We start from the raw sequence: 17,674 nt of genomic DNA, 5'->3' as shown, positions 1-17,674 counted from the left end.
ATTATGTATATGATTAAAATTCAGTTTCTCTTTCTTTATGTTGATAACAGCTTGTCTAGATTAAATATTTTCACACTTTGTAATCCAATCCAGTGGGCCAGACTGAACCCTCCACCAGGTCGTTTCTGGCCCACAGGCTACATGTTTGAGGCCTTATTAGGGATAAATCTAATAAAGTTTGAAGGTTAATGGTTGTATGAAAGGTCAGTTACTGACAGTGAAGCCCGGAACCTGCTTAAGGTTGGATTTTCCACTATTAAAATGCAGGTGATCATCATTATTATTATCGTTCCAACAGGATGAGGGAATAACGGCAGCAGTAGACTGTGAAAGCATGACAATATATTTTAATAAAACCAGGACAGTAACACAGTCATGATATTCACAAGCAGTACTGAAAGGACAGTGACAGATACCAGAACCAAACCAACACATGTTCATCATCATTACAGTATGAAAGGTTTTGGCAATACAGTAAACGGGCATTCTCGTTTGGCATAATAACAAAACAAACTGGTTAGTTTGCACTTAAGCTACAAAAAAGTAGTGCTGGCTAAAGTTGAGCAAATCAGTTACGGATCAAACGTAGCAATGGCAACATTTCTGTGTTCAGCCCCAGTCTTACACTTTGCATTTTAACTGTAAATGTGGAAAATGTCAAGGCTAGCAGAATCCAACTTGGCACACAGCTGTCATTTCATAGTAAAAGCATCGTCCCTCTATTCACTGAAGCATCACTTTTCATATAAATTCATACAGCATCTTCTTGTTTTTTTTATTATATTTTCCATCTTTCTGTTTCTTGAATCAACACTTACAATGTGTCAATTCCTGTTTTGGTTTAATATAGGTAACTTGTCCTGTACGTCATAAGAAATTGGATAACCCCACATCTGACACATGCACGTGCTCTGAAATTAAGTAGGGGGTAATTATATAGACTCCACTTCCCTCCATCAAATTCTAATCACCTGTGGGGAAATGAATACCAAACTGAACCACCATCACGCCCAAAGCTCCCCTCCTCCTCCTCGGCTTATCCAACCGTCCCTGTTCGTTCTCTCTATCGAGGAGCGGTGAAGACCCCCTGGGCAGCGTTGGCAGCGGCGTTGGCAGTAGCCTGGCGTACCGCCTGATTGGACATGACTCCAGTGGCGAACTCAGCCTGGGCCTTCTGAAAGCTGGCATCGGTTTGCCTGTACAGACTGTGGATCTGGAGCGGGAAAGACAAGAGTACGTTGACACCTGATCCTTGCAGCAATTCATCATCTTATTATGCACGCTGTGAGGGTGAAAACGATACCCACAACCTGATATTGTGGCTATTCTTCAGGCTCTTTATCTACTGAATGCTTCGCGGTAGATGGACCACCTGGACTACGTGGCGAGAGGACTGTGTTTACTTGAAGCTTGGACAATTTTGTTCTTGCTCTACACCTTTGACTTTCCTACTCAAATTCGACCCACTTAATTTTTAGCTTTACAAGCATAAAGCATACAATTTATTTTGTTTGAATGGATATTCATGTGACATTTTCAACATTTCAAATAGTGAAGTTGTAAGACTTTCATATTTTCCCTAGAAAGATGCACAGACCCTGGCTCAGGTGAAGTGTGCTGTCTACTGAGTGTTTAAAAGGCTGATTGTTGACCTGTTGTGCATCTCCTTATTTTCTGTCGTATATACTGTTACAGTGAAAGATTCTCATAGTAAACATATCCAAAGTTTTCACATCGTGGTGTATGTGCAATTAATCCCTGTGAGCTAAAAGCTCAGACTTTAGCATGTTTGTGATGTCACAGGGAAGGGATATCCCTAAAACGGTGATTTCAGCTATTCCGGTCTAGTTGCTGCACAGAAGCCCAGCCCAGTATATGACAAATAAGGGTTATTTTGAACTGGGAGTCATGTTAAGCTTTTCTATTAGAGTTCAAAAATGAAAGTAATGAGCTAACACTGAAACTCTCAGTTGTTTTCTTATGCACTACAACAAAATCCTGGTTTTGTGCAAGACACTTTCTGCTAGGGCTGTGCGATATGACCAAAATCTCATATCCCGATATAGGACATCTATCGTCCTGATAACGATATAAATCACAAAAAAATTACATTTTCTGAAAATTCTGTGAATCTCAGGCAGCTCGACTTTTGTGAAGTGTTTCCAGCTGGGCGTCGCGTACCTGGAGTCGAGTGTTTTAACCGATGTATGAAACGATACATTTTTAGACATAAGTTGTAACGGCCGCCGTTTTCGTTGTTACACAGCGTGCTGCGGGGAAAAGCCTGTTCTCACGTTTAAACTAAGGTTTATTTTTTAGCACCTGGCGGCTCTTTTTTGCTTCTCATCCGTAAACACTCTGCATACTCTTTCACGTGATTCAGTTTATTTTGAAAAGTCTCAACAGGATCTTGAGCTTTAATGTGAAAGGTTTATGTGGAAAATAAACAAGCGGACACGCGGTGGTTTTACTGTCGTTGTTGCTAACGACAACGCATAAAAACAGTCCGTCAGTAGTGTGGTTATATTAAATATAAGAGAAAGAGAGAACTTTAAGAAATTAATATAGCCACTACAGTGACCATCAAAACGATGAAAAAATATTGCCGTAAACAGTTTATTTTGCGACACCACGAAACAAACTATAGCGTAAAATGAAAAGATAGACGTTTTTATATCGTCATCTGATATATATCGTTATATCGAACAGCCCTAGTTTCTGCTTTCAGAAACCAAGATGCTGTGGCATTAAAACACTTTATCCTGATATAATCACATATAAAAAGATATAAATAACTCAGTGCTATGCTAATACCCTGACTCAGTGTGCGGAACAATCCTGTGCTTTTGTTCCAACAACAAATCTGAACATCTGCTGATAAAAATAAGAGCTTTGATTTTAAGTTCTTTATGAGACATGAAATATAAACAAATGTACCCTTTTCAGCATGATGACCCCCATAACGGTTTCTGCAGTAAAGAGAGCAGCATTGATCATCATGATCACACCGACACCGACGTGGGGGCTCAGAGCTGAAAGGCTCACAATCCAACCACTGAAGGACAGAGAGAGACACACAAAGATCAAATATACAAGGATGCATACTGTGAAAATAGGAGGTTTAAAATAGTACCCTCATTTGCCCCTAAAATTGAATAATTATTGATAAAATAATATGTAAAGCAGGTATTAAATATATACTTATTATCTCTGTGTGCATTAACAAAACAAGCACTTCCACCACCAAATTAAACACTTTTGAACAAAATAAGCCGTTTTTCAGCTCATTCGATTCATTTTTATGGCTTACAACAACTATAAATACATGATACAGAGAACAAGCACTGCACCCAGAATGAACAAAGTGCATGGATGAAGAACAACAAATGTAGCAATCACATTGCTCAAAGGATTTAGAAACAAATTTGTAGTTCTCTGGTTCTAGTAACAAAATCAGTTCTTTAGCAAATATGATTGGACTCTCTTTCTCTACAGTTAAAAACAAGACCCAACTCTTAACACGTCTAAATGAGCAGGATTTCTAGTATTGGTTATATATAATACTTCTTAAACTTTTGGGTTTTAATGCAATAGTTGCTTTTCTATCAGTGAAGGACACAAAGCCCCCGGCAACTGTTAAATAACTGTGAACTCGTTGTTGATAATCAAGCAGAGACATGCAGCTGTCTAAGGCCCCAGTCACACAAACTGGAGATCAGTTGGTGACCCCTAGCAACCACCAATTGCTGGGGAAATATCAGTAGCCCTCAATGTAAAAGTAACACCTTTTTGAAATGTGTTGGTTTTGGGGATATGGCACAACTCTTACTTTTCTTATTGTTTATGGTTTGTAGTGAATTGCGTTTTCCGAATCTGGATTGTAGACACATCGGCATCTTCTTCCACAAACTATGCGTGATTGCAACAGTCTGCTAGCAGTGGTGCAGCAGCCTCTTTGTGATCAGTTTCACATACTGACTGCCAGCAACCACTCGCCAACTAGTCAGGAAATATAAATATTTCACAAGTAACTGGTGGTTGCCAGGAGGTTTTTATTTAGGAACCTTACCTGAACCCCCATCCAGGGATGCCGATGGTCATGATGATAAAGACGATCACTTGAGCAAAGAAAACGAAGAAGAAGGCAAAGAAGTTGAAGGAGCTGTCACTCCTAGAAGAGGGAACAATATCATTACTAAGCTGACTACACAGTAACTAACAATTCAGTGTAATTTTTGCGACTGTACTGAGCAAAAACCCAAAAGGAAAACGACTCAAAACTTCTTCACCAAGACGGAGGTACACACCTGAAGGCTTTGTACATTGGTCGATACCAGCAGACAAAGGAGCAGGGAGTGAAAAGTAGGACCCACAGGATGGCGAGGCCGAGACCAACGCCAACACCACCGGACTGGTTGACGCAGAACAGGGCCAGGGAAGAGATCAGGTTGAAGACCAGTGTGCCTGTGCAGACTAGACATAGATAGGCAACAAAGACACTATGACTAAAAAGGAAAATAACTGCAGCCTGACTTTAGGGATCAAAACCAAACCCATCCTTCTCCCCTTTGGCTCTGGCTGATGCAATATGATGCCATTTTTCACTAAATCTGTTGTTGTCTGCTGCCTGGTCAAGATTTCAGAGTGTGACAGACCGCTTCTAAAATAGCTCTACACTGTTTTTAAATATCTTGTTCTTTGCATGTTCACACAGGAACTGCATAATGTAATCTTAATAACACCTTCATAGTTTTACAGATCAGGCGTCCTCAAAATCTGATAATTCTGCAAAAATCTAAATTATAATTTTTAATGATACGAGCAGTGACAAGCTGTTTTTACAGGATATACACCCTGTAACAGCTCAGTGACCTTGAACCGCATCCGCTCTTAAGAAATGGATGTCTGTATGGAGAGATGGCAATAGAGTCTGCAGTAGATCCTGCAGGTTTCAGGGCCGGCACTTTGTGGGTCAGACATGGTACCTTCCAGCCAAAGTCACATGCACATAAATGCCACAATGCAAGGACTCTTAGCAGCGGTTTTAATGCTGCGGCTGATTAACGTAAATGCTACAATTGACTTTGATCATACCCACTTTGATCTCAAGCGGACCGAACCAAATCAGGTCAATTCAGTTTAATTATTCTGTCAGTGTAAAGAACTTTAACTACACATTTAATCCCTGAGATATCTTAATATGAGAAAAAGAAGAAGAATTTCAACCGTACATCTCGGTTTTTCCAGATGGCAAAGACATACAGCTGTAGTACATTATAGAAATATGTCAGCACAACTCAGTTGTCCAAATTCCAATCTTTGCCAGGCCAATTCTGGCCCCCGGGCCTTGATAGCTCTGCTTTAGGCATAAAAAAAAACTGTAGAAGTACAAAAATAGAACTTGTTTCTGTTTTGTTTCCCTTCTTCTATTCAGCAACATTCACTTTCTCTCTCACTTTCAAAATCAGTGTCAGGTTTAACATTCATTCATGCCCTAAAGACATGCAAACAACCCTGAAAACATTAAAGCCTCCTCTTACATTTTTTTCCTGGCCTAATCTAAGCGACAAGGTGTGGAGAAATTCTACAGTTTCTCTGTGAAGAAATCAACGAGAACTTGTGCAAGTTTAACCAGCTGGATTGGTTGTTGTGCAGATGCTCCGTGTAAGTGTCCCCAAGTCTTCGATCTAACAGTGAAGTGCGAGTCTTTGTACAAATATTCAAGCTCTACTGCCAGACAGTGCAGAAGGAGGCACGCATGCACGAGCTAGCGTTTACTGCCTCTAACTAGGAAGTCTTAAGTGTTAACACACGAGTATTTTAAAGTACAAGATTCCCTTCACGCTAAAAAAAACTTCATTATGATGTTAAATTCTAACACTGATGCCTCAAATTAATAGTAAACTGTTAAAAGTTGCAGGAACTCACACAACCAGAAGTAGTACATGATGGTGACCGTGCGCTGGAACCGCTGGCTGATCTCCACATTGATGTCCTGATAGAAGCAGGGACCCACAGGGCAGAAGGAAGGCAGCGGGGGCCAGTTATTCTGCCGGGCTGAAGAAGAAAAAAAGTCAAAAACACTTTGGTGTTACTGGGATGTCATCAGTTTATTTCCTGTTTGTTTTAACAGGTGTGAGAATGTATGAACACATCACTCCAGTTTTAGCAAATTTACACTGACTCCCTGTTCATTATCGTATTGATTTTAAGATTCTTTTACTTTCTTTCAAAGTTTGAAATCATATGGCGCCCAATTATTTAAGCAAACTCCTCAACATATATAACCCCAAAAGAGCACTGAGATAGTCTAGCCAGATCCTCTCAGTACAACCAAGGTCTCAACTGAAGCAAAAAAGAAGATCGGGCCTTCGCATTTGCAGCACCTAGAGTCTGGAATAACTTGCCAGACAGATATTCGTACTTCAGAGTCTATTCAGTCTTTTAAATCACGTTTTTAATCCCACTTTTTTATATTGGTTTTTATTTCTAGTTCAGTTTGAATACCATCAGGCTTGTTTTATGGTTGCTACGTTTGTTTTGTTTTTATGATAATACCTTCTCATTGCCTCATCTTATTTATCTGTATTTGTTTTTAAATTGTTTTCTCTCACTGGACCTCCTGTGGATCAGCAGACTAACTAGCAAAGTAACTTTTCTATATTTTTTATAGCTGTGCAAAACTTTAGGTCCCCCTTTCATCCACAGCTACTTTAAGGCTTTCTCTGTGGCCTCAGTGATGTTGCGAATGGCTCGTCTCCTCTTCTCTCCTATGATGCCATCCACAGTGCAGGCCCTGCGGAACGACTGCCCCACGAAACCTCTGCACCCAAGCTAAACAGGGAAACACTTTTCCCTCCCACCTTGCTTCTGGCCATTCTTGTCCAAGCCATCAATCCTCTCCCTTTTTCTTGAAAAGAGTACTGTAAGCTCCAACATTGCAATGTCCTTTGTTACTCCTGACACCAGCACAATGTCGTGCCTCAGGGCAGTTCTTTTTTTTTATGTGCAAAGGGAACTTCAGCTACTATCAGCTGTCTTAGGTGTTCTGCTGGATTTTTCTCCCACTTTTATGAAGCAGATAGTGGTTAGCTAGTGTTGTCACCAGACTTTATATAGAGTAACCAGTTATCCATCCTTCATTCCATAATGAATCCAGCATCCTGTACTCTGCTCCATTGCACATATAAGCCTGGAAATGTGTTATACTCATGTTGTTACTATTCGTTTATCTACTCTGTTGAGTTCCACAAAGCAATGAAAAAAACTGGAGCCCAATTCCTTGTATCTGTGCACATACTTGATCAATAAAGCTGATTCTGAAAAATTTAATGTGGCTGGCTTCTTTGATTTGTGAAGCTGTGGGTGCTAAAAAAATTGCAGAAAAAAAATTGTGATTAAAAATCTGCCAAATCTAAACCCAGCCCTGTAAACTCCAGGGTACTGTAACTTGGAAAATCAAAGGAGGAACTTAAAATGTTGAAATGTAACATATTTTACAATACTCCCGTACACAGTAAGAAATAAAAGATAAAGTTGGACGAGGATCTTTTAGATCTAAAGGTTTAAAATTCTCTCACTTGTCTACATTAACTCCCCATCCCATCATCCCCTCTATGTCTTACAGGCTCCTGGTCCAACGCTGTGTGCCGCAAGCTCCCGCTCTCTCCTCTCCAGCTCCTGGGCTTTCTTCTCCAGCTCCTCCTGCTTCTTCATCAGCTCTGCTGTGGCAGCATTCACTACAGGCTAGCACAGAAAGAATGAGGCATCAGAACTCTATGTCAAAGTTATTATGCATAATTATGTATATAGGTCCCAAAGTTGCTTCAATGGTTGTGCTTAGGTATATTACTGGTTCAAGTGAGTCATTCAGACTGGTCTTCCTAAAACTGTGGTGAGATCCATAAAGCTGGTGGCATTAAGAAATCATGCAAATTAAGTCCCGTCCAGCTGATTATTTCTGTGGTTTCTTTTTAAGCATTCAGCACCCAGATATACACAGCAGGAAATAGCCATAAAAACACTTACATGGCACTAAAGGACGTCTAACAAAACTTTTAGTACAATCCTGTTTTATACATCCAGTAGCCCCTGAACGTTCTGATGGTAAGCTGATACAAATCACGGTAAAGAGGGTCTTTACTGTAGGGTGTATACCTGGGAGTTGTAGGAGCCATAGTTGCGCGGCTCGGTAGGTGTTGTCCTGCTAGGCGGGGTCTGCACAGGTGCAGATGGAGTAGGTGCAGATGGAGGAGTGGCTTCATATGGTGGAGGAGGCTGTAGCATGGTTAAAAAACAAAAACCAACATCATACATCAGTCTGATGAAAAAATGTGGTCACCAAAACATGATTCCAAGAGAACGAAAGAATTAAGAATTAAAGTATTAATTGTTAATTAATTAAAAGTATTAATGTATAACATATACAGATCATACACATTTTAAAACAATACAAAAAAGTAAAATAAGACATTTCTGTCTACAACTAATATCTTACAATCCCTTCACAACACATGATTATTAAACAATCATTAACAGCTATGCACTTTTGAGACAAAGTTCACAAGCTTAAACATTTCTGAAAACCAAAGGAAATCAATCCACTTTTTGTGAACTGATCTTTCTAGATAATTCTGAGCACAAAGCTTCAGATAACAGCATTCAGACCTCTTCATTCTAATAGCGAAAAGCCTTTTATCCCATATCACACACACAGCAATATCCTGGGGAGCAATAACCTTCTCTGCTCATGGTGGCTTCACTCATTTGACTTTTATGCCCCACCGGTTTAAGCCATTATCATTATCATCATCCCCCCTTACTTTCAAAATTTAATTATTTAGAGTAAGTTAGTCAAACCCTTAAATTTGTTTTTACAGGATGCTGTGATTTTTCTGTTATTTTAAGGAGAAAAAAATATGTCAAAAGGTACCAGAATAGGGTGATTTATTTTAACATAAAAGATGTGTATGATAATATAATAAATCTGGGTTTAACTAAGGAGAAACATTTTAAAGTGATGTATTCTCTTCATTATGCTCATGTTTCCTTAAACTTTAACCACCTGTAGTATCATGGAGAAGGTGATGTTTAACCAGTCTTCTATGCCTGGGATTTCTGGTTTAAGTCATTTCTTTGAATTGCTTTTCTGGACGATAAAGTTAAGATTCCAAACAGGTATTTTATTTTGAAGTTTCCACATGGGGAATTCCATCCCCTCTGATTTCTAGCACTTCATCATGAAACAGTCAACAGTGCAAACAATGACAATATCAGAAATTTCACTGTCTTTAACTAAATAAAAGAGAAGTAAAATGGATTCAGAGTATGAGGAGGCTTAAAAAAAACAAATCCTAGAAATATTCCTACTGTGGCTGCTGTCTGTCATGTTCTGCCGTTATAATGTGGTGTCTGTGAAGGAACTATATGCACAATTTGTCATGCTGCAGGTACTGCTCCTAATCGAGAAAAGCAGCCACACTTCTGTGTAAAAAGATCAACATTTGCCTCACCACCATTCATAAGTTAGAGCCTGTCATCTAAGATGCTGCAGAACATGTTAAAGAGCAGAGTTATTTTTTACACATTTATGAACTCTCAAACTTGAAAGTGCACAGCTAATCTCAGTAAATCTAAGCTTCCTCATTCCCTGCATGGAGATTTGCAGATAAAGGTAAAAACGGGACCAAAAGTAGAAAAGTCCATCATCAAAGCAGACATTTTTTCTCAGAAATCTACTGTATAGGAATTTATTTATTTTTAAATAACAGCATTTTTGATCCATCCATCAATCCTCTTCTGCTTATTCAGTTCAGAGTTGCAGGGAGGCTGGAGCCTATCCCAGCTGCCATTGAGTATAAGGTACAAAGGATTTTAAGTATATATGTATATATATATATATATATATATATATATATATATATATATATATATATATATATATATTTATTTATTTATTTATTAGGGGTGCAACGATACTCGTATCGATATTGAACCGTTCGATACAGTGCTTTCGGTTCGGTACGCATGTGTATCGAACAATACAAAATTTTTAATTTATTTTATCAACTTTTCTTCTGACGATGCTGTCTGTGTTGAGAGCTCAGTGGATCTGCGTTCGACTACTCCGCCTAGGCTGCACTGTCAAGCGCAGATCCACTGAGCGCAGTGCAAGCTAGCAAGACAGAAGCTAAGCTCGTTGGAACATGGCAAATTGAACCTCCCCCACCCTCATTCAGATCTGGCCTTTGGAACTATTTTGGTCTTCATGTGAAGTATGACCCTGAAGGTAAGCGCGTCATGGACAAAAGTAAAACAGTATGTCAGATGTGCCACGCAATGCTCAATTACATGGGTGGGAACTACTGCGTTAGCGCAGTTAGCTTGTTAACCCGTTGACGCTGTCCAGCCCCACACACGGGGCGATCCGCGGTAGCTCGTTAACGAAGATTTGCCGTGTTGTGGCGTTAACGTCATTTCAGATTAACGCTGACAGCACTAGTGGGAACACAATGAATATGACTGCACATTTACTCCGACATCATCCTAGTGCAAAGACAAGTGGAAGCAGACAAAAACAACAAGCACGCATGCTACAGACTTTACCCGAGTCATTTAGACAGCCGTTAGCACATGATTCTCCTTATGGGGACCTGATATGTTTAATATGCTGCTGAGAATATACCCCAGAAAAAGCGTATAGTATAGCTTTTATTTTGGAAAGAGCCATTTCTCTGTAATAAACTCTCTTTTCCAAAGATGAGGGATTTCTCGATCAGATATTTATTTTTTTATTACTTTGTCGTTTCAGCAACATTAAATTTAAAAACTGTACTTTTGAGTTAAAACATATATTTAAAATTTGAATAAATGACAAATTAAAAAAGCATGAACATTTTTTTGTATCGAAAAAATATCGAACCGTGACACCAAAGTATCGAACTGAACCGAACCGTGAATTTTGTGTATCGTTGCACCCCTAATGTATGTGTATATATATATATATATATATGTATATATATATATATGTAGCATGTTTAGTTGTACAGTATAATTCTATAAATGTTACATTGACAGCAGTTTACTAATAAACACAATACAAATATATAGGACGGTATGTTGGACCCCTGTGACATCCCACTCCTGCTTTTTTCCACACAAATCAAACCATATCTGATGAAAAGAACTTAAAATATTTGCTCACTTTGCTTCACAATAGAGTTTTTAAATGGACTCAAAAAGACCCCAGCGGTTTATTCATATGTGTGGGTTTGTAACATTAAGCAGGAAGTGGCCCATCTGTGTGGCAAATGTGACCCAAATATCATAGATGCTTATGGGAGGTTATTTCCCATCATTTAACAATATAGACTTTATTGTAATGTAATTTATTTGTAAATGTTCCATAATTAGGAATCTTATTTTGACATTCTTCAGTTATTTCAGTCTAAAAGTTGATTGAGTATACAGTTAAAAAATGATTATTATTGATGTAAGTGTTACAGAATCACCGGTTTATCTATATTTTAATGTTATAATTATGCTGTTATACTCTATAATATATAACCGACTCATAAATGACCAGAGTCTGATATTTTAATTGCTAGAACCACTTGGTTGCTTGGTTGCTTGAGGGTGAAGTTCCACTTGTACCACATCTTTACTGTTGCAAAAATCCCCCACAGATTTCAAATCAGGATTCTCTGATTTCCATGTCTCTCTATTAGAAATGCTTCTGCTCTGCATTTCAGGAAAATCAGGGTTACACGAGGGTGCAATCCACATACAACTGTAAATATTGTTGTGAGAAAGTATGCAGCTTGTGAGCTCTGCTACAAGTGCTACATAAACAAGTCCAAGTTTAGTTCCTGTTGCTGCAGAGTTTGCTAGTATCAAAGACAGACAGGAAGTACACATGAACTCAAGGTGTTTCCTAGCAACAAAAACCTAGTGATATAGCAAGGACCTCAGCTGTTTCCCAGCAACAAAAAGCCCTGAACTCCAAAACCTGCAGCTGAGAAGTGTATCACACATACTGTTAAACACTAATGTTAAGTCAAATCAGAGAACTCGCTTTAGGGCCCAGCATCTCACAGGGCAAAAAGTGTGTTTGACAGACATCAGTCTAAACATATAAAGCAGAAACAGAGATGCTAGGTGTAACACAGAAACCGTTTCATCAGATAGTCTCTGTGCTCCCCACAAACAGTCACAATAAATGGCTGCCCCTCCCTGGGCCTGGTTCTGCTGGTGGTCTCTTCCTATTAAAGGAGTTCCTTCCCCCCCACAGTTACCATATGCTTACTCATAGAGAATCAGCTGATCACTTGGGTTCTCTCTCTAATATTCTGGGGTCCTTAGTTTACTGTATAAAGTCCTTTGAGATGCTGTATACAGTTGTCCTCAGAAGTACACAGTCATCCTGGGCATTAATCTCATGAAATTTTAAGTCTTTTAATGTTTTTTTTTAAACTGTTCTTTTTCCAGGGTGGAATGACTGTACAGCATACATATTTAATGACAAAAAAAAAACAAGAATTGGGTGCGCTAGTTTGAATTATTTTAGATTTCCTCTCATCCATACAGGCTCAAATATACTTAAATCTTTTAATGTGATCCTGAAGATTCAACCGTTTCTTTTAGCTTGACAGGGCTAACACCTATTAACCTATTAACTTCTCATTAGTGATCATGATTGACTAAGCTGGTAGATTATCTTTGCCAGCACTCACTGGATTGTCTAATACTCAGTCAATATCTAAGAAAGACAACTGTAGATTTACACAAGCTGGGAAGGTCTCTTGGAACCATTTTTAAACAACTACAGATGTCAAAACAACTGTATAAAAGTACATGTTATTCAGATGTCACCACTTTACCAAGGATGTTCAGGAACTCCTGAACCATTAAAGCTCAAGCCTCCCATGAACTAGAAACTGCTGGAACACCAGCAACACTGAACAAAGTGGGTTTTACGTCACCATGGACCGAGAGGGTACCGACCAAGAAAGAATGCCCTGCTCTAAAAGGCAGGGCATTTAAGCCTAGTCTTAAGACTAGGCTTAAAGGTATCTCCAGTAATATTTCACCAAATATTAGTGAAGCTGTATGTACATATTTGAGCCTGTGGATTAGAGAAAATCAAAAACAAATTCAAACTTATGTACCCAATTCTTGTTTTTTAAGTCATTAAGGATGTATGCTGTATAATCATTCTACCCTGGAAAAAGAGCAACTCAAAGAAATCATTAAAAGCCCCCAAATTATCATGTCCAAGACGAGTGTGTGTAAACGTCTTCATTTATATATCAGAGCTGAGCGGACTCAAGCTGTGTCCTCTAACACACTGTCTGGACTGTATATGAAGAATATCAGCTGATACACAGTCTTCAGTCTTGTGTAATATTATAATATTGTTAAAAAATGTATTATTAATAGTGTGTAATAAAACAGTTAACATGTGAGTAGTTTCGCAACATAATCCTGAGGTCTCCTTCTGCTTTCACACCTCTGAATCACCACAAATCCAGGCTCAGTGATTCAAACTGAATAAAAAGAGTGAAGTGAAACAGAACGGCCTCACTATGAGGACACCAAAGTGACTCTGCAGTGACTTACAAAAAGGAATAAAATTAACCATTATTCACAAGAACAACTGCGCTTTCCTAAGGATAATATCTCAGAGCTCGGGGTTATCTGTGCCAGCATGCTTTCTTAAATATTTGATACCAACTCAGGCTGGTCAACCTGCTGCAAACCAGAAGGCAGATGCTTAAAAATACACAGGAAGCAGGAGAGACAGTGGATCTTTGTCTTCTTTGAAACAAAAGCACAAAAAAAATGGTTAAATATAATAATGCTCACCGCATTTGTATTATCAAATGGGTTGTAAAGGTCCAGTGTGGCATATCCTGTGTTGCTGCTGTGTTGAGTCACTGCAGGGTCCTAGCAGACAGGACAAAGACAGAGTAATTCAGCATAAATAAATCATCATTTATTCATGTGCTCAATGTTAATAAGAGCTACAAGTGGGCGAACACTGAGGAGGATCTGGCAAGCCCTGAAATAAGTCACATGAGCAACAACACGCCTGCTATTACACGGAGCCAACACCAGCCACTTTCATCCACCCACCCATACATCCATCCATTACCCTGACGTTAGCTTCATGCCTAACATCTCTCACCTGGAAAGGGTTTTGGTCCTCCATCGGTTCTGGGAAGCTCGTGTATTTTGACATCTCACTAGCGGCTAGCTTGAAGAAGCCACCGCGTACTCGCTGATGTCAGCGCTGGAGCAAAAAAAAGAGAAGAAAAAAAAATATCCCTGCTTTTGTTTCCGTTTCAAAAACGAAAGAACAGGCGCGGTCTGCTCGTTTTTAATCAAGGCAAACTATCTCCCCGCTCCTCTGGCTCTCATCTCAACTGTCACGGCTCTGGGTTTCACACGGGTCGATGGGTGTATTCACCGGAGCTTTCTCTTATCCGGGGCCGGCTGTCAGTGTCCGGTTTGCGGCTGTGGGCAGAGCGAAGCCGTTAGTTTTTCTGGGAGGAAAAGGATCCGCGGTACAGGAAGTAAACAGCCGAAAGCTGGTCATGTGACTGCTGCTGCAGCGGAAACACGTGGGTTCTGTCGCGGCTGAGATAATCAGGTGTGCACTGGATAGCATATATTATATTTGTTTATATTTAAGTGTACTGCTGTGTTTGGATAATAAGCGGTGAAACTCCGGCACAAAGAGTTGATATTCAGTGGGCCAGACAAACTAAAGCTGTTTCCTAATGACCTACCTTTTTCATTTATATCAAAGTGGTGAGGTGTGTGGTAAGAGTGGCGGATGGGTTCAAAGTGGGGGTGGGATTACATCAGGGATCGACTCTGAGCCACTTCTTGTTTGTAGTGGTGATGGACAGGTTGGCTGATGAAGTCAGGCAGGAGTCTTTGTGGAGTATGATGTTTGCAGATGACAGTGCGATTTGCAGGCAGAGTAGGAAGCGGGTGGAAGAGAGGCTGGAAAAGGTGGAGGACAGAATACATACCTGGGATCATCCATCCAAAGTAATGGACAGTACATAAGACAGTTGCTTCTTGGTTTGGTCTCTTGCACTTAACATAATTTACACCGTCTCTTTTCTCATGCGCTCTCTTACACCAGTGATTTTCTGACTGCATACACTATGATTAGTTTAGGTTCTTCTTTTATTTTGAAAAAATAAAATAAAATGTGTTGTTAATTTAACACTTATTTGCATCTTCCTTTTTCTCATGGCTGTGCAGTCTGGTTAGTGATGTTGGTTAGACCTGGTCAGCCTGAAGTGAAGCCTGAAGTTTGTTTTCAGTCAAATCCACTTAGGAATCAATCAAATGTCAGTTTACTCTATGCAGTGACACAATGGGCAGCTTTGTTAAAGCAACTGGCCCTAAATGGTAACTAATAACACTTTCTGGTACAGCACCCTATATAAAGGGGTTAAAGGTTGGATTATTTGCTTAGTCTGACTTTTAAAAGAGTTAATGTTCTAAAAATCAGTAATAAAGAACATTGGACTTGCTCTATCTTAATAGAACTGGGGTTAATCATGTATACTGGTTTGACCTCTGACCCTGTGGTAATGAGCTGCATATTGTTTATTAACTTAATATAATTTAAAATAATTGTTAGCCATGTTTACTTTTCCCTAAAGTGGTAAGAAACCTCTAAAAATATATTTTTGTGTCAAACACTCACAGGTGTGTTTTTATCAGGTAAGTCTTGTCAGTCTTTAGTATCTCACCCAGTTAGAAACCAGCACCAGTAGCAAAGGTTTAATCATTAACCTACAATTGCACAATTTTGCTCTTTTACAGATTATTAATGTGCTTTATTGATATTCTCTTGCAGATTTTTACTGAGCATAAATCTAACATAACATGGCTATAATGCAAAATATATAGAGTGTCATGCTCTGCAGTTTTGTGGTGTTTTTGAGTTTTGAAATCTTAAGTTTTTGTTTTCAGGTTTGGGCTGCTGCTTATTCTATGGTTTTGATTTATGTTTTCTATTAGATTTATCATTCTAATAAGAGCTATACATTCATTATATTAGTGGTTCATTTTTAGTTTGTGATCGTTCCGTTCCTTTTAAAGATGCTTTACGATTCCAGTTTTGAATTCTTGTTTTTTTTTCAGTTTTTTTCCAGCCAGCTTTGGAAGGTGTTTGCGTTTTAAATGTGGGCCCTTTGTTTTGGGCCCACATTGTTTTTTGGGTTTTTCTTTAAAGCTATAGTGAAAATAAACACTTGCCTTTTGTTCACTGATTCAGAGGAGGCAGATGTGTTATTCCACAACAAAAGAGATCTGTCCAGGAACCACGACACTTTGTTCCTGATTTTCTGTTTGCTTTGAACCGTTTGTATTTCGTGTGTGCATACGTTGGCCAATAAAGGCTCTCTTTTTGTTCACCTTGCTTGCCTGTGTATCTTACACTTTGCTCTTCTCCTCAGTGTTCATCACAGTGAGACCATTTGGAATGAGCTTAATTGAAATTTTGAGTTTAACAGCTGAAACTTCCAGACCATCAAAGGTAGAAGCACAGTTTTTATGCAGACTGGTCAAAGACATTTTGAAAAATGCCCAGCGAAGGGCTGAGCCTCCTTTAAAATTATCAACCAAAATACTTCATCCATGAATCTTTCTGTGCTGTTATGAAATTTCAGCTGCATGCTAAAAATTGTGCAAAATAAACCCTTACATGAATGGCTCATCTCAGTATCTGATACTACTTTTGCTAACCTGAACTTCTGGTTTGATGATAAAAAGGTAATTACCTGTTCCTCCATTAGAGGTCACTCTTGCACACAGCTGATCTCAGCTGAATGTGATTCACAAGGCAGATTTAACCTCAGTTACCTTTTAAAGAGCTGGGACTAAGAAAAACTCCTTACACGTTTTTTTATTAAACCCCCTTTAAAGGTTATAATTTTTACTCCAAAAACGCTTTCTTCAGAGTTTCTTACAGGTCATACTCTGGCACAGACTGACACTTGTGCTTCTCCTTTGATCCCAGCTCATGTACAGGATGCTTTAAAGAGAAACTTTAAAGTGTTTTTTTAACTTCTCACATATTACCCTGCTGTCAGGAGCAGAGAGGACCCTTAGCTCCACCAGTTTATCCACATTTCATGGCCTAATGAGTTTGGACAATCCAGCCTCGTCTCTTTTCATTATCTGCTCCTGCAAATCACGTTGGGGGTCACATGGGAGAGGACAGTCATGGGGTTTCCTTACAGACACACAGGCTGTCTCACACACACATACAGCACACACTCTGATATAGTTACTGTACATTAGTGACTTTTTATGAATATTTGTCTTCATGCATGAATAGGCATGCATTAATTACGACTAAATATTTAGCATATGTAAACTGAGCTATGTTAAGGAGGGCTCAGTGCATTTGGACCCTTCTTACTCACACATGAACATGAACTATGTTTTTTCATTTGGGGGGGTTCATCAGCTATACAGCCATAATTTTGGGAATATTTCCATTAAGAAAAGGCCAGAAATTCCCCTTATGAAATGGTCAACTTTAAGGATGTGCTGCTTTTCTTCATTTTACATTCTTGTAGACTGAATAATTTGGGGTTTGGGGGGAATCACTGAAAAAAAATCCTCATTGACAGCCTTAATAATG

At 39.1% G+C, this 17,674-nt stretch overlaps 1 protein-coding gene across 1 annotated transcript; it reads right to left on the bottom strand.

Moving 5' to 3' along the window:
* Positions 1-329: 329 nt before the first annotated feature.
* Positions 330-14,578, bottom strand: scamp3 (secretory carrier membrane protein 3). Its single transcript, XM_065470652.1, has 9 exons — positions 14,186-14,578; positions 13,864-13,944; positions 8,158-8,277; positions 7,626-7,746; positions 5,929-6,057; positions 4,308-4,473; positions 4,070-4,171; positions 2,938-3,055; positions 330-1,213 (listed from the first exon to the last, which is right to left on the bottom strand). Exons 1-9 carry the CDS (start codon positions 14,237-14,239, stop codon positions 1,064-1,066), a joined length of 1,041 nt encoding a protein of 346 aa, XP_065326724.1. The 5' UTR covers positions 14,240-14,578; the 3' UTR covers positions 330-1,063.
* Between the last annotated feature and the right edge of the window lie 3,096 nt (positions 14,579-17,674).

The sequence above is a fragment of the Pelmatolapia mariae genome, linkage group LG22 (assembly GCF_036321145.2).
Source record: "Pelmatolapia mariae isolate MD_Pm_ZW linkage group LG22, Pm_UMD_F_2, whole genome shotgun sequence".
NCBI classification, from domain to species: domain Eukaryota; kingdom Metazoa; phylum Chordata; class Actinopteri; order Cichliformes; family Cichlidae; genus Pelmatolapia; species Pelmatolapia mariae.
The sequence above is the reverse complement of the archived record's forward strand: the minus strand, read 5'-3'. Positions and strand labels throughout refer to the sequence as shown.